A 20,669-nucleotide genomic window follows, 5' to 3' on the forward strand; every position below is an offset into this window, starting at 1 on the left:
TCGGAGAATTAGATCCCTACGTCAAAGCAAGCCACCTCCACAAACTACTTACTGTCTCTTCAAGAACAGCCATTGCCACACCAATTGAACTTCAATTGAATCAGAAATTGTTCTCGTAATTCAAGATCTCATCTTATTCTGGTCCAAGCCATCTCATTTTCTGTATCCCGAAGCGCCTTGATCATAACCATACGTAAAAGAACAACAAAACTTCGCTTATATCCATCGCCTATTTTCCGTATCCTGGTTCGCTTCAAAAGTTCACCTAACCCCATAACAACAAAACGTAAATTCAAAAATAAAACGGCATGGTATGATCTTTCTTCGATCAGAAACCATGTCCTCCGATGTGACTGTTGTACTTGGGTGTCACGTAACCAGGCATAGAATCCCTCTCCTCCACCGCCAAATGAGCACCAGCGATGCGCAGCAACTGTGCACAAGGCTCCTGGCCTGACTTGACAGCGACAAACAGAGGCGAGTGGTTGGCCTTGTTGCGTTCGTGGACGCTGGCGCCCCGCTGTAGCAGCTCCAGGAGGATCTCGGTGCTGCCGGCGACCGCTGCGAGATGCACCGCTGTGTTGCCTGCGTAGTCTGACTGCTTGAGAAGTTGAGCACCTTCACCCTGCAGCAATTCCTTGACGAGTCCCAATTCGCCATTCTCAATTGCGTATCCGAGTGCCGAGAATGCAGTCTCGCTTGGCGTAAGATGGGATGCGGCAAAGTCGAGTGAGCCTGAGGGGTGAGAGAAGCTTTGGTGGGCGATCTCTGTCATCTCGCCGCGGAGCGACCGGGAGAGCTTCTCCTGAATTTCTTTGACCGGGAGGTTTGGTTGAGCGAGTAGATAGGAGACTTTGGTGAGCGCCGCCTCAGCAGTTAGATCAAGGCCAAAGATGACACCGGCTCGGCCGAGAACAGTACCGGGAGCATAAACGGGAGAGACAAAGCCATTGACACACTGACTAACATTCACAACGACAATGCCACGCTCAACAGCTGCCTTGATGATCTGCGTAAGACGACCATCAGCACCGCCAGGGATGTTACCCATGCCAAATGTCTCAAGAATAAGACCACGAATATCGGGCAAATGAAGAACAGCATCAATCATCTCGGGCTTAATACCAGGAAACACGCGCAAACAGGCAACGTGAGTAGTGTCAAGACCCTTTGTGACGTGAAACTTGGCAATCGAGGTTGGTCGTAGAACAAGAGGCCAATTAACGCTGATGCCGAGGCCATTGACCTTGGCGATGGGCTCGCAGTTGGGACTGGCAAAAGCCTCGAACTCTGTTGCTGAGACCTTTGCGCTGCGGTTTCCACGGTACAGACGGTGGTGGAAGAACAGGCAGACTTCAGGAATGGTGAATGTTCCGGCAATGATGAGGGAGCCCAAGAGGTTATCGACACCGTCGGATTGAAGTGCAAAGATGGGCGCTTGAGAGCCAGTGAGAATGACGGGCTTGCCTAGGTTCTCCATCATGAAGGAGAGCGCAGAGGCCGTGTAAGCGAGAGAGTCTGTTCCGTGAAGAATGACGAAACCGTCGAAAAGATGATAGTTCTCTTGAACGCATGAGGCCATAGCATCCCAGTCGTGGGCGGAGATAGAACTAGAGTCTAGTAGAGGACTGAACTCGATGATACCATAGCGGACATGGCGATTGTATGCTGTGGCAGGAGTGCGAAGACTATCAATCTGGATCTTTTCTCCATCACGAACTGCGGGGAGCGTATCTGGATACCCATTAGTGTCATCCATTCAGGGCAGTACTTCTCTTCCATACCTGGGTTTGAGAAGTCATTGAATGATGGACGAGGAGCCATAGCATTCTCCAAGAAATTGTCTGTTGGTTGAAGACCATCAGGGCCTTGCTGCATACAAATTGTTCCACCTGTGCCAATGATAAGGACTCGAGACTCGGGGTAACTAGTCTCGGGAGCCTTCAAGGCAGGCGAGCCGTGAGAGCCTGTCTCACTCATTTTGAAAATGTTAAAGTTGTATGGGAGGTGGTTAACCTGATAGTCTATCAATTGATATCAGTGATAGATAAGAGCTGATGTGAGGATAAGATAGCGACTCAGTCAACGCAGCAACGATTCGACTTTCAGCAAAACGATTGTCTAAAAAAGAGATGAAGAAGAATAAGTCACGATCAAGATGAGGAGAAGTGAAAATTTATCTACGGCACGCGCAACGTTAATAAGTAGGTAAACTAAACCTTGTGGACAAAGAAGCCATCAAGTGGATCCTCTCGAGGTTATGAAGGGGTAACAGAAACTCGATATCTCGCGGGGACTGGCGAGTAAGAGGCGATGATGTTTGGTGTATGCGATAGCCCACGGAGACTAAGTATGAAAGAGGCAAAATATTGGTGTGAAATCAAGGCCTGGAGTTGCACTGCTTGATTGTCCTAAGCATTTTAAATACTGAATTGGTTAATGAGGGAATGGGATGTTGTATCTTTGGTCTGGTGTTGATGATCAGTAAGGAGTGGCATGTGATCAAAAGGATATTTTCTACGGTGAACAGAGATACCAACAGAGCAGTTGATGTTTGTTGAACTTATATCTAGAAAAAAAAAAATGCTAAATACATTAAGTGATCTTGTTCATGACCTTAGATATTCCATCTTTTACCCCAGAGATCAAGATATCCAAGACGTGGGGAGAATGAATAATAATTACTGGCACTGGCCATTACTTAATGGACGTGCGTGGGCTGCGTTTTTTCGACACATCTTCCATTGGCAAAGGCTAGAACAATGTGGATTCCCTTCTATTTTGATGGTTGATTATGCTTCACAACACCAGCGAATAGACTAGAGCGACCTCCGATTACGGGGCCCTACAATAGTAGGGATTTAGTATGTTAGGTTCACGATAAATTCAATCAAGGATAGTTAACTTTAATAGATGAATGGCATTCTGGGGATTTTCATACGACCAGGGCTGCCAATCGATATACTTAAACGAAACTTTCCGTTATATCCATGCGTCTTGTGTTAACATAGCAAGCTTTCACATGCCCAGATGCCAGTAGAGGATGCTTTAGCTTGATTTCAGTCTCAATATCAAATACACGGTTTTGAAGAGTCAAATACAGCCATGGCTTTACGTTGGTTATGTAATCAATGGAATTTCTTGTCAATTCATGCACAGATACAAGTATGACGTACGCACCAAGATCACAATCATTTTCTTCCTGCAAGACAATCGCTAAAAAAGTGAGAGAATCTCAACAATGACGATCATGAACCCGGATGATAAAATGGATCCAGCAAACGCAAACGCAAGGGTCTGCAGGTACGTACCCTTTAAGCACCCATCACCCCTTCTCCCAACTAAACCTTTTCTGGACATTCTGCCACGCTCTAGGCCTCACCGCCTTCGTGCGTCTCTCTAAACTCTCGTCTTGGCCTTGTTGAAAGTGCATTGACAATCAAGGACAATCAACCAACAAAACATCTCTAATAGAAATCCCGCTCACTCTCCTTTTTAAAATACCAGCGCCGACTCTTCGACTCCTCCTTAAGTATCAACCCAACACTACCAATCATTTTCACACTTTTCCCGATGATTCACGATTAAGAGGCGATGCGAATCTTGTGAGAAGCCTCCCAGCCTCACTCACTCTTCTCGACGCGCGCATCGTCAACTCTTCGAGCAAACAACGACATGGATAAAATGTCAGACTCGACGCCTGATGGCACTTCGCCTCGGACCTTTGCGCTCAACCACCTGAGACCCCGATCAAGTTTCAAGGGATGCTCCCGCATTTCCGACTATGAATTGCTGGGCAAGCTGGGAGAGGGAACCTTTGGGTATGACCCCTTGGTCGGCGCATATATCGTCGATCATCGCAACCGAACCACGATCGCATATACTAACAAACATTCAGTGAGGTTCACCGTGCCCGCTTGCGCAAGACCGGCACACTCGTCGCCTTGAAAAAGATTATCATGCATCATGAAAAGGATGGCGTATGTCGAAGAACCACCCCACCCGAGAACTGCACTGATGATCACAAGTTTCCCATCACCGCCCTTCGCGAGATCAAGCTTCTCAAGCTCTTATCACACAAGAACATCCTGAGACTCGAGGATATGGCCATCGAGCATCCAACCAGACAGAGTGAGTAGACACGGCAGCCCCTTGGTTGATCAAACTAACCAGCCTGTTCAGCCGATAAGCGTAAAAAGCCCATCGTATACATGGCCACTCCCTACATGGATCACGATCTTTCCGGTCTCCTCGATAATCCGTCGGTTCATTTCAAGGAGCCTCAAATCAAGTGCTACATGCTGCAACTGCTCGAGGGCCTGCGATATCTCCACGACAGCCACATTCTGCACCGAGATATGAAAGCTGCCAACCTGCTCATCAACAACCAAGGTATCCTACAAATTGCCGATTTCGGTCTCGCCCGACACTACGACGGAGATGTTCCACAGGCTGGACAAGCCTATGGTCCAGGAAAGCGAGACTATACTGGTCTGGTGGTCACTAGATGGTACCGACCACCTGAGCTTTTGCTACAACTACGACAATACACCCCCGCTATTGACGTCTGGGGAGTAGGGTAAGCGTGGATCTGAAATTCCCGAAATTTCTCGGTTCTAACAATCGATGTAGCTGTGTGTTTGGCGAGATGCTCTTCGGAAAGCCCATTTTGGCCGGCGAAAGTGATGCGCATCAGCTGGACATGATCTGGGACTTGATGGGATCCCCCAATGAGGACAACATGCCTGGGTGGAAGCAGTTGCCTGGTGCCGATCATCTGTCCCCACGGCCACGAACAGGCAATCTCCAGAACAGATTCAGAGAGTAAGTTTGCATGGGACAATCCTCAAGGTCCAGTCACTAATGTCGTCTTTAGGTACGGCTCAGGAGCAGTCTCACTACTAAAAGAGCTTCTTAAGCTGGACTGGCGGACACGAATCAACGCAGTGGATGCCTTGCAACACCCATGGTTCAAGATGGCGCCTCTACCGCTAGAGCCCCACGAGATCCCCGTTTATGAGGAAAGCCACGAGCTGGATCGAAGAAAGTTCCACGATCGCAAGGCTGCATTGCCCCCTGCCCCCAAGGGTGGGACTGTAGGTATCGGCCCAGATGCGAAGGGAGCCACAGCGGGCTTTAACAGCAACGAGCCTTATGGAAATGGCCGTAATGGTGTGAACGGGGGCAGATACCGTAATGGACCAGATGAAAGGCGTCCCGCTTGGCAACGAGATCGAGGTGCTGGGTTACCGCCACGGCCACCTCCCAACGACGACACGGACTATCGTGAGCGAGGACCCCCTCGCGGTAGAGGAGCGCCTGGGCCAAGGGTCCCCCCAGATGTCGACACGTACATTCCCGCCTATAATCGGGATGATCCAGGTCGACGGAGGGACGATCGCCCTCCTCCACCACCCAGAGATGATCGTCGGCGCCGCAACAGCAGAGAAGATCGACGCTACGATAGAGAACGTGGCACCATCAGCCGCAGTAGGTCGCCCAGGCACGATCGATCAAGAGACCGAGACAGGCCAGACCGTGATAGGCCAGACCGCGATGTGTACCGGAGATAGGATCAAACGTCAGCGATACCGCCTCGCGAGTACACAGGCCACAAACGAGTGCAAGACCCAGGACCACCTCCAGGAGGGATGAGATTAGGACATGGACAGTACAGGCGTTTGAAGACGAACAACCGAGATTAATCACATGTCGATTCGGGCATAGCAGGACATGGCGCAACGGATTGATACGACCAAATAAACAAGTAAGCAGGAAGAAGAATATCCTTGGAAAGGCCGAATGTCTAGCATTACTACATGAGCGGCGCATGGTATCAGAGGATTTTAGCAGGTTGATCCTCCCGTCTAAGAACATATAATATGGGATTATCCATAGCGTAGAAGTTTGCAGCTGAGTTTCGATGTACTATAGCGCTTATACACGATCAATACTCTGAATCATCATCCTCCTCGTGAATCGTCTGTGATAGTAAGCCACCAGCTGGTCGGCGTCTCTGACTGGACGAGTCAAGCCATTGCCAGTCGAGCTCAGTACCTGAAGATTGTGAATCTCGTCGACTGCTGGTTTCGAGCAAACTGTCCTTAGAAGTTGACCCCCCTGAGTCGATATGGTCACTCTGCATTCCTAGGTAGGATGTGATGATGGATGAGAATGTGGCCAGGCCGATGCCAGCCAAGATGCCGACGCCAGCTGCAGCACCAAACTGAAGACTGTTAGAGCGAGATAGATTCACATGAGTTTTGGCCTTACAAAAGTATACAGTGGCTATAGAATGTTAGCATACTCTCAACTGAACTTCTTATGACAACATACCTCTAAGCTAGCCAGAAACGCCCATACAGAACGCACGCCAGCAAGTGTGTAAGAAAAGAGATAAATAGCCGGTGCAAACACAACGAGAAGAATGTTGAGGACAAACGACAACGGTATGAGAATTAGGCGGAAAGGAAAGCTGATTATTGTGAAAAGCCGGGAGAAGAACCATGACCAGTTGAAAGAGAAGAGGAAGCGAAAGACAGCGACAACGATGTCGAATGCGACTATGAATGGGGAAACTGTAGGCGAGGCTTGCTCTGATGTTGCTGCCACGACTGTGGAAGTTGGGAGTGATGATTCGGACATTTTGCTTAGAAGAGGTTGTGGTGTCGATGGTGAGTTGTGTGAGGTTGTCCAGGGAGGGAGGATTACATCACTAAGGATATGGAAGGGTGATAGGGGGTAAATAAGGCAGCTCAATATAAGAACTTGTTTATATGATAATGTTGGGAAGTTATATGTGTTAATCAATGAATGCGTTGTAGTAAGCCAAGGTCATGTTATAAGTTAGAGCTCCCTTGAGCTGTTGTAATAGGAAGCTCAAGTCTTATCGAGATGCAATCCATTCGGTGGTTGGCTTGGACAGCTCTTAGTGGATACCTCATATGAAGCTTGTCTTTTGGTGTTAGTTATCGCAAGTTAGTGACTTACACAGTGGGCCTTGACAAGGCTTGGTTAGAAGTATCTAAAGACTGTCACCTATCAGACTCCCCACCACGATTCAACATCCCACCCGTTCTCTTAGGTTCCCTTCATCCATTCCCATCATCAATCAATCAATCTCTCAGGTGCATCTCCACCCCCGCGACCAACGACGAACAGACTAAACGACACGACCAAAGCCACAATCCTTTCCACTAAACGAGGAATTTACATCGACGATATTTTGGACACAAATCTACATAACGAAAGCGCCGATTTCATCACCGACACCAAAATCTTGCATCTGAATCATCATCACGCTACACGAGGACCCCGGAATTCGCACCAACCCTGCCGTGCCGCGTCAGGCCGTTTCTTGCTCGTCCTCCTCTTCTGACCTCGACGTTCAATTGGCGCTGAGAGCGCACGTATACTATTTTCAACAATCGACGTAATCGACGAGATCTGCATCATTGAGTTTGACATGCCGTTTGTCATATTCCCGATAAGATACCGATAATCCGACCTTACCCCAACGCCATCATCACCAAGATCACGCCCTCAAGACGCAGAGCACATCCCTTGAAAGGAGTAGGAGGTAGTAAACATGGGTAACAACCCGTCTTCGTCCTCAAAACCGACCACGCCGACGACTTCGGCTCCTGGTTCGGCACACGGTCATCATCATGGCCATGAATCTCCCCGACATCATCTCCGAAAAGATGCCCGCAATATCATCACCGGTCACGCGCATCGCTCTGCCGCGCCTCCAGAGCCTTCTATGGCACAAGCCCAAGGCTCAACCGTCATCAATCGACCAAAGAGCTTGCCTCCCACTGCTGTCTCGTCTCTGAGCGGCTCTCCCCATAGCAACTTCGCCGCCGTTCACAAGACTGCTTCCTCCTCGGATACTAAGGGTATCGCTGAGAAACATGCAGCTGGGACTCCTGAGCCTAAGCCTGCTGAGAGCAAACCAGCCGAGTCTAAACCTCAGTACCGCGACGAACCTACCAAGCCTGTCGATGTTCCTATGGAGTCTTCTTCTCTTCGATCACACCAATCCGCTCACGTAAATGACACAGCTCTCATTCCCAATGGCAGCATCACAGATATGTATCTGACTAGACCCCCGCGCTTACCCCTCCCTATCGATGAGGAGGTCCACACCCCTGGATCACCTATTCTGGCACCAGAGTCGGATCTGTCGATACCTGATCTTGAGCCTATTGACTCGGATACCATCACTCGCAAGAGTTCTGCCCTCAGTGCTACCACAGTTGATGAAGAGGATGGTGAAGAGCTGCGGGTTGATAAGACGAGACCTGTCGTTCAGACCAAGCTGGAGTGGCTGAGCGGAGGTGACAAGGTTTATGTGACAGGTACCATCTTTCAATGGAATCGCAAGCAACGATTGCATCCCATGTAAGTGCCATGATGTTATTTATCCTTCCTTCTCTGAGACATGGGTCGATCACTACGTCGTCTGTGTTTCTGTGGCTGCTTCCTGGTCTCAGATGACTGTTGCACACGATTCGTCTAGCCTGCGATAAGGATATGGCCAATATGGATTCGGGATATAATTGCTGACATATCACCTATCTAGCGAGGGTCGTCCTGGTTGTTTCTCGACAACAGTCTATGTTCTTCCAGGTACACATCATGTCCGCTTCCTGGTGGACGGTATCATGCAGACGTCTCCTGATCTGCCCACCACCGTCGACTTTGGCAACAACCTTGTCAACTATATCGAAGTGAGCCCCGACGATGCTCACAAGAAGCAAGTTCCTGCATCTCCTGCCGGTCCTCACGCCGAGGCTCAAGTTGCCGCCGCTGCTCAGACAGTCTCACAAGCTCAGGAGAAAGCCTCGAAACCACCGCCCCAGCCAAAGGGCAAACCCGTGCCCCCTCCAGAATCGTACCGAAGCCAGATTCCACAGTACCTCGTGGACTTTGATCAAGCCGAGGATTCGCAAGCGTATCAGTATGCGGTCAATGCCATTGAAAGGCTACCAAATCCTCCTACGCTGCCAGGTTTCCTCAGCAAGCCTATTTTGAATGCGGCGACCCTTATGAAGGATGACAACAGTGTGCTCAACATGCCAAACCATACGATTCTAAATCATCTTGCCACCAGCAGCATCAAGAACAACATTCTTGCTGTTTCAGCTACAACTCGATACAGAAATAAGGTATGTTTGCTATGCGAAGTCGCAAAAGGATGATGCTTACTTGATGCAGTATGTCACAACAATCGTCTACAAGCCCACATCTTCAGATGATTGATAAGACACGATGGACGAACATAATGATTGGGTTATGAGCTACAACCCCTTATGCCTCGGGCCTGCTTTCAGACATGCGGGCTCGGGTTACGATGTGATGTTGAATGCTTGCTATGTATTAGAGGTCTGGGAGATAAACAAGGATTGGCTGTCTAGTATTCTTAGTTTTGATGGAGGAGCAGTGGTGACGAGTTACATAGTGACGGACGGCGACATGAGCTGAGAATAACGAGGAATGTCAAGGATTCTTGACGCCATGATGAAGCTGATGCGAGAAAGCTCATGGATCAGCTTCAGCAAATACACATAAACATATCTGACCATGATATCTTCTTGGGATATTGTTCTTTTTATTATTTTCTGAAGAGATCAGTCTCTCCATTTGATAAACACCTCATCAGTTCTGAATCTCTGCGTACACGTACTCTCCTCCAAAGACGTCCTGAACCCCGTCTCATACGCCAACAAACCAGCATGCGCAATCATGATTCCGTTATCGATACAGAATCTTTCATCAGTCGCATAAACTGATCCTCCTCGCTCCCTTGCCATATGCCCCATCATCTCCTGCAACCTCTCGTTACATCCTACACCTCCCACGATGAGAACCTGCGATGATCCGACGTGCGCCATAGCCCGTTCTGTGATCTCAACTAACATCGCAAACACCGTCTCCTGTAGTGAGAAACATAAATCTTCTGGTGTGAAATCTGCGCCGGCCTTCATCTGTGCAGCGAGTGCATCCGCCGAGGCTAGAATTCCAGAGAACGAACAGTCCATGCCCTTGACGGCGTAGGGAATATCGAGAAGCTTGCTACCCTTCTTGGCGAGCTGTTCGATATTGTACCCTGGTGCAGGGTCGTTGCTGATTTCCAACGTGCGAGCGAATCGGTCGAGACAGTTTCCAACTGCTATATCAAGCGTTTCGCCAAATATCCTGTATCGCTGCTCCGCATACGCAATAACCTGCGAATTACCACCCGAAACATATAACACAACCGGATTATCAGCACCAGTGATATATCTCCCCATCTCAATATGCCCCACACAATGATTCACGCCAACAAGGGGTCTATCCCAGAGTAAACTCAACGCTCTCGCCGCAACAGCAACAGAGTTCAGCGGAGCACCCATACCCGGACCCTTCGTGTAGCAGATACAATCAACATCTTTAGGAGTTATTTTCGCTTCGGCAAGGGCTTCGCGAGCGAGATGGACGAAGTGGGCGCGGTGGTGGGCTGCTGTGTCTTTAGGGAGGAAGCCAGTTCCTGGAGGGGATACGAAGGTGTCGCGGAGGTTGGAGAGGATTTTTGTCTCGGTGGGAGTGTGAAGAATGACGCCTATGCCGAGTTTGTTGGCGGAGCCTTCGCAGCCGAGGGCGATGTAGGAGGATTTGTCTTTGAAGGCCATTTTGTATGTGAGGTTGAAGATGGGAAGTTTGAAGGTGGGGTTGTCGAGATGATGGTGTTTATGGCACTGCCTAAGCTGGATGGATGTATGTCAACTTTACTTGGTATCAGGATTCTAAAACGGTAATAAAAGAGAGAATAGAAATAAATCTAATTAGTATTAGTATTAATATATAATTTAAAGTATTCGTAATGCTGACTTGGTGATGTCAAGAAAGCGATAAGAGTCTAATCGATAGAGGGGCAAGCTCAGATCTGATCTCTAGGCTTTACTGAGTACAAGGGCAGGTTTGTAAAGCCCCTCGCTTAGTACCCTGTATATCCATCCCACAGTGAGTGTAACGGGCATCAGGCGTCATCACCAGCCACAAATTCTCTTGTTTCCGTAGCGGACGGGAGGTTCCGATTTACAATTTTCAGGGTCCAGCTAAACCGTGAATAGCAACGGTACATAAAGCTCCGTAGCGAGGGCAGATCTTTTCACATTAGCAGTGGTGATCAACAAGAGAAAACATACAACTGTGTGAAAACTGAATGATTAAGACGGTATTAATAGCGCAGTAATAAGAATATTAGTTTTAATAACTTCACACTTGTCGTGATATGAGCTACTTTGAACCATCATGCAAGTTTTTTCTGCATCTTTTCTTCATGAGCACCAGCCACATTGTCTCCCCAAAAAGCTTCTACTGTGGCTGAAAGTTGTGTAAATCCACAACACCCGGTTCGCCGGCCACTTTTCCTTCACCCGCAGCACGCCCTCCACTCTGAAGCCTCCTCTATCACTCGCATTTCGCACTCGACAGCCTTTTCCCACTATCCCACATCACTAAATCACTATCCCAGAAGGCATACGCTTCCTGATGCTGACAGGTATACTACTCTTTGTTTCGAGTTTCTTTCTTACTTACACTTTACATGGCCCCTGCTAATATGACATCCGTATCAGCCTGGTCCCCTCGTCTAAGCTTGGTCACCTTTTACAACACGGCACCTTGATCATGCAACATCTCCTCTTCTACGACGCAGTCGACACGACCGTATACTCTCTTTATTCTTTCTGATAGGCTTGTCACTACAATTCTATCGTTGACTTCGCACTCGCTGTTGTCGGTATACCAGATCCCGATACTACAGAGCTTCCCCCTCAGCCTCCAACATGACAGCGCATGACCACCTCACGACCCAACGACGATCTCTCCGGTTACAGTCAAGGCATACGATTCACGACGGTTGAGAAGAGGCAGCATAGTCTTTTTGGTCTAAAAGTCGACCGTTGTTCTTTTTTTTTTTTTCATTTTATCTCGACCTGGGCCGCAGAATGTTCTTTCACTTCAAAACCCGAATACCCACCACCCGCTCCGAAACTCCTTGCAATGCCCTGGTCAGCGACTAAATAATACACGACGCTTCCTCTGTCTGCAGAGGGCTCATCGACTTTGCCCAGCAGTCCGCCGTCCGTTCTTTCAATATTTCTGGGGTATAAAACAAACATCCACCATATTCATACAAATCACGACCCACGGTACGCCTATGGTACCGTCTGGGCTGCTTGAGCTTGAGCCTGTGCAACCGCCGCCGCTTTAGCTTGCGCTTTCATCGCCAGATGTGCTTGTGCTGCCGCTTGAGCATGGGCTTGAGCATGGGCATGCGCCGCTGCTTGTGCTGCTGCTGGTGATGGCAAGACTCTGTTACCTGCTTGTGCTTGAGCTGCTGCCACGGCTTCTGGCGGTACTGCTGGGCGTCCTCTGAACATGTATGGATTCAACGGAATTGTTGCCCGGAACTTCAATGCTCGAGTATCAAACGGATCAACCTCATACACAGCTGGCTCATCGTCATCTGAATCCGAGTCGTACCTCCACCGATCCGACTTCTCATCAAGTTCCGGCGGTGGTGTCACCATACCTCTTCGATCAATCCACAATCGGTTCAGTCGACCAATGCGCCGACGGAACGAAGGTTGGCTACCCTTGGAAGGCTCATTTGATCCAGCACCAAACTGGAAGACAGGTGCCTCACGTTTGTCCACTTGCGTGGCATCAGGTATGTGTGTGTCCACTTCCATTTCTGACGACGTGGAAGCCGGGGGTGTCATCAAGTACTGCGTCTTAGCTTGTCGGAACTTGAGTTCTGTGCCTTGTTCCTTGACTGGCGAGAGCGGTTCTCCAGTTAAGTCAATATGGTTATGGTTCCACTTCCGGTGGTTCTGGACCTTCATTTCTATGTCAAGTCGAAGTTCATTCTCCTTCTCTGCCAGCTTGTCTGACAACAAGACAAGATCGGCATCAAGCGTTCTTCCATCAGACCGTACAGGTTGCCGCAAGTGGGCACCGGTTGGCTGTCGGATAACTGGGGGCTCTGCAGGCTTGCGTTTCTGAGGCTACAAAGCGAGTTAGCATCCAGAGGAGCGGGACAATCTCTCGCATGACGAGTATTGGGGTGGCGTACCTTTTGATTGACGAGATCCTCGTCCTCGCCTTTGATGCCCAGACGAAGCTTGGTTTCCTTAAGTCTTGCCCTTTCTTCAAACAGAGCACGGTCCATCGACATGAGCTCTCGCTTTAACATTTCACGTTCATATGCGACAAGAACCAATTGCCGACCGTCCTCAAGTTCTCGCCGCAACTTCTTGAGTGTTTCTGCAATTTTGTTGTCACGAGCCCTGGTCTTTCGAGTCTGGCGGGCCTCGCGTCGTCTGAAACAGACGAAGGGATCCGTGTCATCAGTCTCCTGATGAGTCTCAAACTTGAGAGTGGGATGCAATGGCTTGTTACCAGCCTCCTGCCGCCTTGACTTCCAGTATTCGTAGACTGGCTTAGCATGTTGAAGGATAGCCGGCGACCCAAGTTCGTGGAGTGCAGGCACCATCATGTCATAGGCGGCAACGGTATTGTCGACTGCTGCAAATGGTGTCTGCTCCGCTGCAGTGTCTTCAAACACCTCCATGATGCGTTCAAAGTCATCCTCAGAGAGTGCACCGGCAGCGGGTGGTTTACTATTATACTGTTTGAGAAACTCATCGTCCTCGGTGGTCATGTCATAGAGACATGATATACACTCCTCAACTGTTTGTGAAAAGCGGATATACGAGGAGGGTTTGTGGAAAGGGACAGGATAGAGCTCATCGTAGTTGATGTCGCTCTCCTGGGGAGGCGGAACAGGAATTTCTTGGTCATTGCTGGTTCCTGCCTCCTTGAGAATAGTTTGAAGATGGTATTCCTATTGAGAATTGTTAGTATGAGGTCGAGGCTAGGAACTGGACTGCTTGTTGTTGGATGATAGTACCATCCAATCACAGCAAGGCAGGGATGGAATGAGGGAACTTGTCACGTGAACAAACACGTGATATCATGATATGTGGCAGAACAAAGAGATGACTCACGTTTTCCTCGGCCTGCTCGACACCGGTCGCGATTTGATTATCGGTCGTTAAAGCTTCGTACTCGTTCGGATCGATCTGGTCTTCACGAAGAACTGGAAGCGTCGTCTTGACGTTCAACTTCTTGACGCGGACCTTGCGTGATGACATGATGCCAGGGGGTTGAAGGGAGGTTGGAGAGAGAGGCGGTCAGGCGGCGGAAAAACCGCGAAAAAAAGCGATCAAGTCATAAAACGAGTACTTTCGAGTTGATTTTGGACAAAGAATCAATGGAAAAGGTGCTGTTGTAGTCTTTTTCGATGGCAGCGTGGTCGGGCTCGATGGGGTGACGTTGGGGTTTGTTTTGGCGCGTAAAGATTTTTCTCTACTGCTGCCCGGAGTTTTTGGCAAGGGAGAGTCAATGAATGGCTAGAGAGGGAACGGTAGAGTTTGATGACGGTGTGCTGATGGGAGGGGTCGAGGTCACTTCACAGCGCGTCTTTGCGGGTGAGATACTTATGACGCTCGGGCCACTGCCTCCTTTTTTTTTGGGGCCGCACTTTCCTACCGTTTGGTACGGAGGCTTGTGGTTTGTTTCGCTGGGAACACGCATTTTAGTGGTGAGTGTTACCAAATAGCGCTTGCTTTTAGTGAGGTAAGCACTGAAAAGGTAGGAACGTTTGTTGCTGGCTCGACAACCACGTATCAGACGGTCTTTGAGAAAACCGTGAGTTGTGTAAGTTTTCATGTTGAAGTTCATATAGATGTTTCTTGAAATTTATCATTTTTATGCCTTTGCATATCTCTTGGTATGAATATTTTTTATAGAGAAGCACTGTACTCTTTGGTTGTACCTTCAACCAATCCAAGTTTTAGTTGCTGACCGTAACACAAATATCAAAATGGAAGGTGCGCCGTAAGGATAACGGACGGAAGTCGTGCTAGAGGTCGCCCCGCAAAGTATTTACCCCTCTGCGCACTTGCCCCTTTGCGCAGAAGATCGGTCTAGAATTACCTAAACTTAGCGACAGTGACAGTGAGACCTCACTTCAGCCTTATCACCAACATTTGGACAACAGCACAAGACAGCTTATTTATAACCCGCCGACGCCCCTTCGCCACAACCTAACTCAACCCGAAACAAACCTCCACACTCAACTTTACGACCTAACTCTACGTTGCCAAGAATGGGCAACACCACCAGTGCAGTCCTGGACAACCTCGTCCAAGGATCCAACTGTGAGCCTTGCCCTGGCCCCTTGGAAGCCCTGACCCCTCAACGCGAACGCACGGTTGGGGGAGGGGTGATGGAGTGAAACATATACTGAGATGTACGGTTTCTAGTCGACAGAGAGGAAGTTGATCGTCTGCGAAAGCGATTCATGAAGCTGGACAAGGTGCGCAAGCTTTCCGACTTTTTGGTCCTTTGTCATGTTGGATGATGCGCATGGCTGGGACTTTCACAAGCACAATGGGTATAAAGAGCTGACATGGGACTTTGTAGGATAACTCCGGTACGATCGAACGCGATGAATTCCTCAGCCTTCCCCAGATCTCGTCCAACCCTCTGGCAACACGGTCCGTCCAAGCTTCTTTATACCTCTCGCCAGCTAGCTAACTCAGCTACAACAGAATGATCGCCATTTTCGACGAGGATGGTGGTGGTGACGTCGATTTCCAAGAATTCGTAACAGGTCTTTCGGCATTCAGCAGCAAGGGAAACAAAGAACAGAAGCTTCAGTTCGCCTTCAAGGTCTACGACATTGACCGTGATGGTTACATTAGCAACGGCGAGCTCTTCATTGTCCTCAAGATGATGGTCGGCAGCAACCTTAAGGATCAGCAGCTGCAGCAGATTGTGGACAAGACCATCATGGAGGCCGATCTCGACAAAGATGGCAAGATCAGCTTTGAGGAGTTCACCAAGATGGTTGAGTCGACTGACATCAGCATGAGCATGACTGTTGGTAAGTTGCTTGAAGCTATAGTTGCGTCCGTTGTGGTGATGAGATATGCCGTCATGATAGCGAGATTGCGGACTTGGGTGGTTTATCAGACGCTGACATGATATCACAGACCAGTTCTAAGCGATCACCCGCAAAAGGGTGCATGCAGGGTAGGGGAGTAAGGGGTTCATCATTGCCATGAACTAACAAGGTCCATAGTCCTCACGAGGACTGCGGGTGGAAATGGATGAGGGAGCCGGGGTTGGAACACCTAGCGAATCTACACATCATTACGATCATGAATTCACGCATTCTGTTTTGTTGGCCGACAGACCCATGTTGCCCTCTGCTTAGGTTATGATGAAGCTAATAGCCCAGTATATTCGAATGCTCGCTCGGGTATGACATCCCGTCAGCGTAAGGGAGTCTGGGCTGGCAAGGCAGTTCGCAGAAATCCTCACCAGAGGGTTCTGCAGCTCGTTGGAACCGCCCATGTTTGCGGTTTTCATTACGACAGCCTTCACTTTGTCCGCTCTCGAGTTGAAGACAGAAGCGTCGGTTGATAAGGGGCTACTACCAGTGTGAACTTCAAGCTTCAAGGCATGAATGATTGACTTCTTCATCTTCAGCTCATTCGCTAGACCATTATTGAATTTGGCAATATGTCCATACTTATGAATGCCAGTCCCACAGGTTTACTATCATTCTCGAAAGGTAATTAAGCACTTCGGATATTGAACTCACACTAAAGGCCAACGACGAAGAATCGTGTGTTCCTGTTCACAACCCGAATCTGGACAGATCTACTTCTGAAGCTGTTTGAATCTAATCCGTACATCAACATCCTAGTAGAGCGCGTGATCAAATCTTGTGTGGGAAGTCATGACATTCCCACAAACCCATGTTACCTTGTGTCTATGAACGAGACTCAATTCTTTGCATTGTCTCAATGGGGACAGTTCCTGTAATATTCCCAAGGCGGATTAGAGGCCAGCATTGAAAAAAGACTACTGTCTCTTTCCCCTCAAATTGATCATGCAAGGCCCATCCAGCCGAAGTCTGAATATGCTCTTGCTCAGGGCGCATGCAAAAGGGCACTTACATCAGCAAACTCTAACACTTTACGACACTTTGAATACGATTAATTAAAACGTGCCGCAACGGCTAAGACGGGTATAAAGTCGTGCCGAACGCGTGGCTGAGGCCCCTTTATCGGTATGCTCGGACGTCTTCAACATCGTCCTACCATATATATACTTTACAGGGGCCGCACGTCGTGAAACTCAAAACATGCGCCTCGTAGCCTTGACGAGGCTGATGTTCGTTTTCGCAGAAGATGGCAGGGCTTGCAGAGGCCATGAGGAAACAAGGCTATGCAACGCTCATGGAGAGAAAGTTCAGAAGTAGGTTATACTTGCCAAATTCAAGTCGTGATGTTCCTCGGTTTGGGGTTTGGATATCCCCAGTGAGACAGGGCGCATCGTGACCATGTCCACGTCCAACGACACACCCTCTTGAGTATCATCGAGTTTCTCATGTTTTAGCCCCGAGTCATAGCGGACGTTGCCGGTCGATCCCCGGCGTTGGGTCGGGGCTGCATCATGAACCGCAGCAGCACCCCCACGTCTCGGACCTCGATGTGATGGAATTCAACATGTATGCCGATAATTGTCGGGTTTCGCGTTTCACTTGCTGATATATCTGGCATCAAAAGTGTCAGGAATGCTATAGATGGCTTGTTATACCAACCCTTTCCCAGAAAAGGATTCCATGTCTCACAACGCCCCAGAAATCTCGGGAGCTATCAGGATACCGGGACCGGGGTGACCGGAGAATCGGTATTGTAGCACGGCTGGTGAAGATCCGGGGCATGAGGATCCATGTCTGGAGGCTTGCTTGCATCCTTGACAAGCTCATTACACCTCAAGATACGGGCGCACAAACAAGCCCTCGGCAGCTGACTCGATGTTGCACGAACCCAACCTTGGCTGCATGTCTCGAGCAGGTGCTGGGCTGTTATGATGATGAGGCTAACGAAACAAAATTGTTTCGCTGGGAATTAGTCTCGGTTGTCGATCAGGATGTAACCCTATCTCTAGAGGAACATGGATATATCTTGAATATTCAAAGTGGGTTAGGTCGTTTTGATGAACTAAACAATTGTTTAGTTTTGTTTTGTTTCCTCGTCAATTCTCCCTTTGTTATCTCCAGAAAGCAGAGGGGTGTAGGTTGTGGTTGGTATAAAATGACCTGTCATATTCGGGTTTTAGTGTCGTCGAATTTCCGGCTGGCTGGGACGGCGAACAGACGTCCCTGTCTGTGTTAGGGGGCGTTAGAAATCCGATAGACGAATCACGGGAGACATATACCGGGATTTGATTCGTGATTTGTGGCCAAATGCAGACGGTGTGTAAGTATTGAGCCGATCAGATCTGATATAGCTCGTTAGCGACAATAGTCGCGCCACACCAGATGACATTGTTGGCATGATCGACGAGGGAGGCATCTTAGACATGTCTGACACTTTTGCGTCTCCATTCTTGAAGAATGGCGCACGTCAGGATTGTATTGTGTATGCATAGTTCAGTCACTGTCTCAGCTCTCGAGACAAAACCCAAAGCTGAGGAATCACTCTGGTGAACAGTCTGCCAAATTCGCCTATTGGTTACCAGCATCCGCTCAGCTGGAACACCAAACACAACTAACCCCCACAAATTGCGACACAAGCACGCCAACAATACGGCGCAGTCAATAAATTACATGGATAGTGTTTATGGTGTTTTCTTTGTTCACCAATTATCCAGCTGACTTCAGACGTCGGTAGCCAAGAAAAGATGCTCGAGGGAGACCCGAGGGCGAGCTGATGCCCAACGATTCAGTGGTCAGGCGAAGTACTGTGGAGTTGAGCTTGATATAGAGTGTCGGTTGTTTTCCTCCGCTGCCTGCAGCGGAACAGACGGAACAGAAAGACCACGACAGCTGGAAGACAAGGCGAGACTTGGAAGCGCCGCGATTCAAGAGGGGTCAATTGGGTTAGGCTCAGCCAAGTCTAGCTACTTGGGAATGGATGCATCTAGAGGTCAGATGATGCAAATGATGGGGGCGAATTGATGCCCGATGCATGATACTTGATATGTTGAACTGGGGCGGTCTGAGAGATGGATGGATGACAAACATCAAACAACCCAATTCTTGCCTCTTAGAAGTAATAGCACAGCGTCTAAAGTCAACGTCAAAAGTGTGGAGTTTCAGTTAGGCGTCGATGTCATTGGGCTCTAAGGTGAGGGCATTCATGCTTCTCTCGAGATGTTTCCTGTTGTTGCGATCTGTTTCCCCTTTAGAAAAAGTTGCCGTGTCAGAGCGTCAGCTGCGATTCGACAATTATGTTTCAGCCTCATTTCGGTTGTGTTGCATCGCATCAGCGAGGGGCAACGTGATCGACGTTAGGGCGTTCACAGCCGTTGGACCTCAAGGCTCAAGCCCCAAATCCTTCCACGATTGTGGCGAGTGAGTGCGTGATTGAGCGATTGGGCTGATATTGGGTAGGGCGACATGAAGAGAGCGATAATCTTGCGCCTTTTGATGCTATGTTAGGCATCGGCCAAGTCGAGATACTGGAGGGGCAACTGTTGGTGATGGTTCACGAGCAAGTCAGGCGGGGTACAGTAATTGGCTGGAGAATTCGGATGAAGGAGAAATGCAGCTAAAGAGTGGCAATGACAAAAAGAAACGAATCATGTTTGTCAATGCGGATGTGCCTCCCACGCTTTCGGTCTACTAGAGTCGATTGCGTTACTGTAGAGTAAAGCTGATCCGTAAAAGAAGAAGAAAAGTTGGATGTAAAGAAGAAAAGAGAAGCGAGGGTATCCCCGCTCTTAAGAGAGCAAGTATAGGAGGGGTCCATCCAGTTCAGTGCTGTTCAGTCCGCCTCGTTCTTTCCTCACTAAACCGGCTGAGGTTGGACAACCCGATAAGGTCTGAGGGAAGAGAATTAGGTGTAAGTGAAAGTCCGTTCGCGACTATTATTCAGTCTAAGAAGTCACTAAGTCTCAAGGACACGTCAGTAGAATCAGGATTATCATCTGATCCTGCCTATCTTTGACTGGTCATGTCACTATTATTAGTGTTACCAGATAGAGAGTTTACTGGAGATAGACTGGACTCAACTCAATCAAGTAGTAGATTTCGAAACAAAAGGTTTATTTGGTTGGTAAAACACAACTGCCGAAAACTGTGTTGCAGCTGACCAGTCATCTATCATTGTAACTGCAACCAACTGCATCATGTACATGTATGTATGTAAGCTCCCTGAGGACTAGTCAAAATACCATTACCAATCGTCCATCTCTTGCATGCTTAAGTCGAAACCCCTTGTGGCATTCGTGGCTCTTTTTTGGCAAGGATATGCTTGATATTTTTCTTAGCAGAGCGGAATAGAGACTCCTCAGTAACATTCATAGAGGATGATGTGCCGTGTTACTCCCTCCACTGAAGATCACCAAAACAGAGCAAAATCTAGATCTCCGGGAATCTCCCGAATGTAACTGAGCAATAATGACATCCCTTCCTAAATCCAATGATGATGATGTGTTATTTGCTTTTTATGTCACTTTCTTTTTTGGCTTCTTCTCTTCTCAGCCACGGTGGATTACATACTCCATGCCATGTCCTGTCAAGCAGAACCTGGTAC

At 48.7% G+C, this 20,669-nt stretch overlaps 7 protein-coding genes across 7 annotated transcripts; 3 read left to right on the forward strand and 4 right to left on the reverse strand.

Annotated features, from left to right (window-relative positions):
• Positions 1-328: 328 nt before the first annotated feature.
• BKA55DRAFT_684027 (asparaginase-domain-containing protein) lies at positions 329-1,980 on the reverse strand (the record flags this gene model as incomplete). Its single annotated transcript, XM_046198580.1, has 2 exons — positions 329-1,734; positions 1,785-1,980. The coding sequence occupies 2 exons, from the start codon at positions 1,978-1,980 to the stop codon at positions 329-331; spliced, it is 1,602 nt and encodes a 533-aa protein (XP_046054564.1).
• Positions 1,981-3,383: 1,403 nt separating this feature from the next.
• BKA55DRAFT_553170 (kinase-like domain-containing protein) lies at positions 3,384-5,950 on the forward strand. The gene is made up of 6 exons (XM_046191502.1): positions 3,384-3,821; positions 3,899-3,980; positions 4,029-4,131; positions 4,183-4,579; positions 4,633-4,824; positions 4,877-5,950. The coding sequence occupies exons 1-6, from the start codon at positions 3,676-3,678 to the stop codon at positions 5,571-5,573; spliced, it is 1,617 nt and encodes a 538-aa protein (XP_046054565.1). The 5' UTR covers positions 3,384-3,675; the 3' UTR covers positions 5,574-5,950.
• BKA55DRAFT_150653 (uncharacterized protein) lies at positions 5,761-6,901 on the reverse strand. Its single transcript, XM_046184943.1, has 3 exons — positions 6,337-6,901; positions 6,274-6,288; positions 5,761-6,226 (listed from the first exon to the last, which is right to left on the reverse strand). The coding sequence occupies exons 1-3, from the start codon at positions 6,643-6,645 to the stop codon at positions 5,948-5,950; spliced, it is 603 nt and encodes a 200-aa protein (XP_046054566.1). The 5' UTR covers positions 6,646-6,901; the 3' UTR covers positions 5,761-5,947.
• A 687-nt stretch (positions 6,902-7,588) lies between these two features.
• On the forward strand, positions 7,589-9,264 carry BKA55DRAFT_533554 (5'-AMP-activated protein kinase beta subunit, interation domain-containing protein; the record flags this gene model as incomplete). Its single annotated transcript, XM_046189489.1, has 3 exons — positions 7,589-8,403; positions 8,585-9,170; positions 9,220-9,264. The coding sequence occupies 3 exons, from the start codon at positions 7,589-7,591 to the stop codon at positions 9,262-9,264; spliced, it is 1,446 nt and encodes a 481-aa protein (XP_046054567.1).
• Positions 9,265-9,580: 316 nt separating this feature from the next.
• BKA55DRAFT_553177 (glycoprotease family-domain-containing protein) lies at positions 9,581-10,950 on the reverse strand. Its single transcript, XM_046191503.1, has one exon. It carries the CDS (start codon positions 10,671-10,673, stop codon positions 9,633-9,635), a length of 1,041 nt encoding a protein of 346 aa, XP_046054568.1. The 5' UTR covers positions 10,674-10,950; the 3' UTR covers positions 9,581-9,632.
• Positions 10,951-11,896: 946 nt separating this feature from the next.
• BKA55DRAFT_589291 (enhancer of polycomb-like-domain-containing protein) lies at positions 11,897-14,204 on the reverse strand (the record flags this gene model as incomplete). Its single annotated transcript, XM_046194913.1, has 5 exons — positions 11,897-11,934; positions 12,026-12,101; positions 12,213-13,055; positions 13,124-13,894; positions 14,058-14,204. The coding sequence occupies 5 exons, from the start codon at positions 14,202-14,204 to the stop codon at positions 11,897-11,899; spliced, it is 1,875 nt and encodes a 624-aa protein (XP_046054569.1).
• Positions 14,205-15,220: 1,016 nt separating this feature from the next.
• Positions 15,221-16,230, forward strand: BKA55DRAFT_589292 (uncharacterized protein; the record flags this gene model as incomplete). Its single annotated transcript, XM_046194914.1, has 5 exons — positions 15,221-15,272; positions 15,378-15,430; positions 15,538-15,611; positions 15,666-16,000; positions 16,199-16,230. The coding sequence occupies 5 exons, from the start codon at positions 15,221-15,223 to the stop codon at positions 16,228-16,230; spliced, it is 546 nt and encodes a 181-aa protein (XP_046054570.1).
• Between the last annotated feature and the right edge of the window lie 4,439 nt (positions 16,231-20,669).

Source organism: Fusarium redolens (genome assembly GCF_020744475.1).
Source record: "Fusarium redolens strain MPI-CAGE-AT-0023 chromosome Unknown BKA55scaffold_2, whole genome shotgun sequence".
Taxonomy (NCBI): domain Eukaryota; kingdom Fungi; phylum Ascomycota; class Sordariomycetes; order Hypocreales; family Nectriaceae; genus Fusarium; species Fusarium redolens.

Bases quoted from the DNA above. Each gene is read 5' to 3' on its own strand.
- BKA55DRAFT_553170 (XM_046191502.1), top strand. From the start codon at position 3,676: ATGGATAAAATGTCAGACTCGACGCCTGATGGCACTTCGCCTCGGACC. The intron at 4,132-4,182 runs GTGAGTAGACAC...CAGCCTGTTCAG, and splicing joins CGAGCATCCAACCAGACAGA to CCGATAAGCGTAAAAAGCCC. The intron at 4,825-4,876 runs GTAAGTTTGCAT...TGTCGTCTTTAG, and splicing joins CTCCAGAACAGATTCAGAGA to GTACGGCTCAGGAGCAGTCT.
- BKA55DRAFT_150653 (XM_046184943.1), bottom strand. From the start codon at position 6,645: ATGTCCGAATCATCACTCCCAACTTCCACAGTCGTGGCAGCAACATCA.
- BKA55DRAFT_553177 (XM_046191503.1), bottom strand. From the start codon at position 10,673: ATGGCCTTCAAAGACAAATCCTCCTACATCGCCCTCGGCTGCGAAGGC.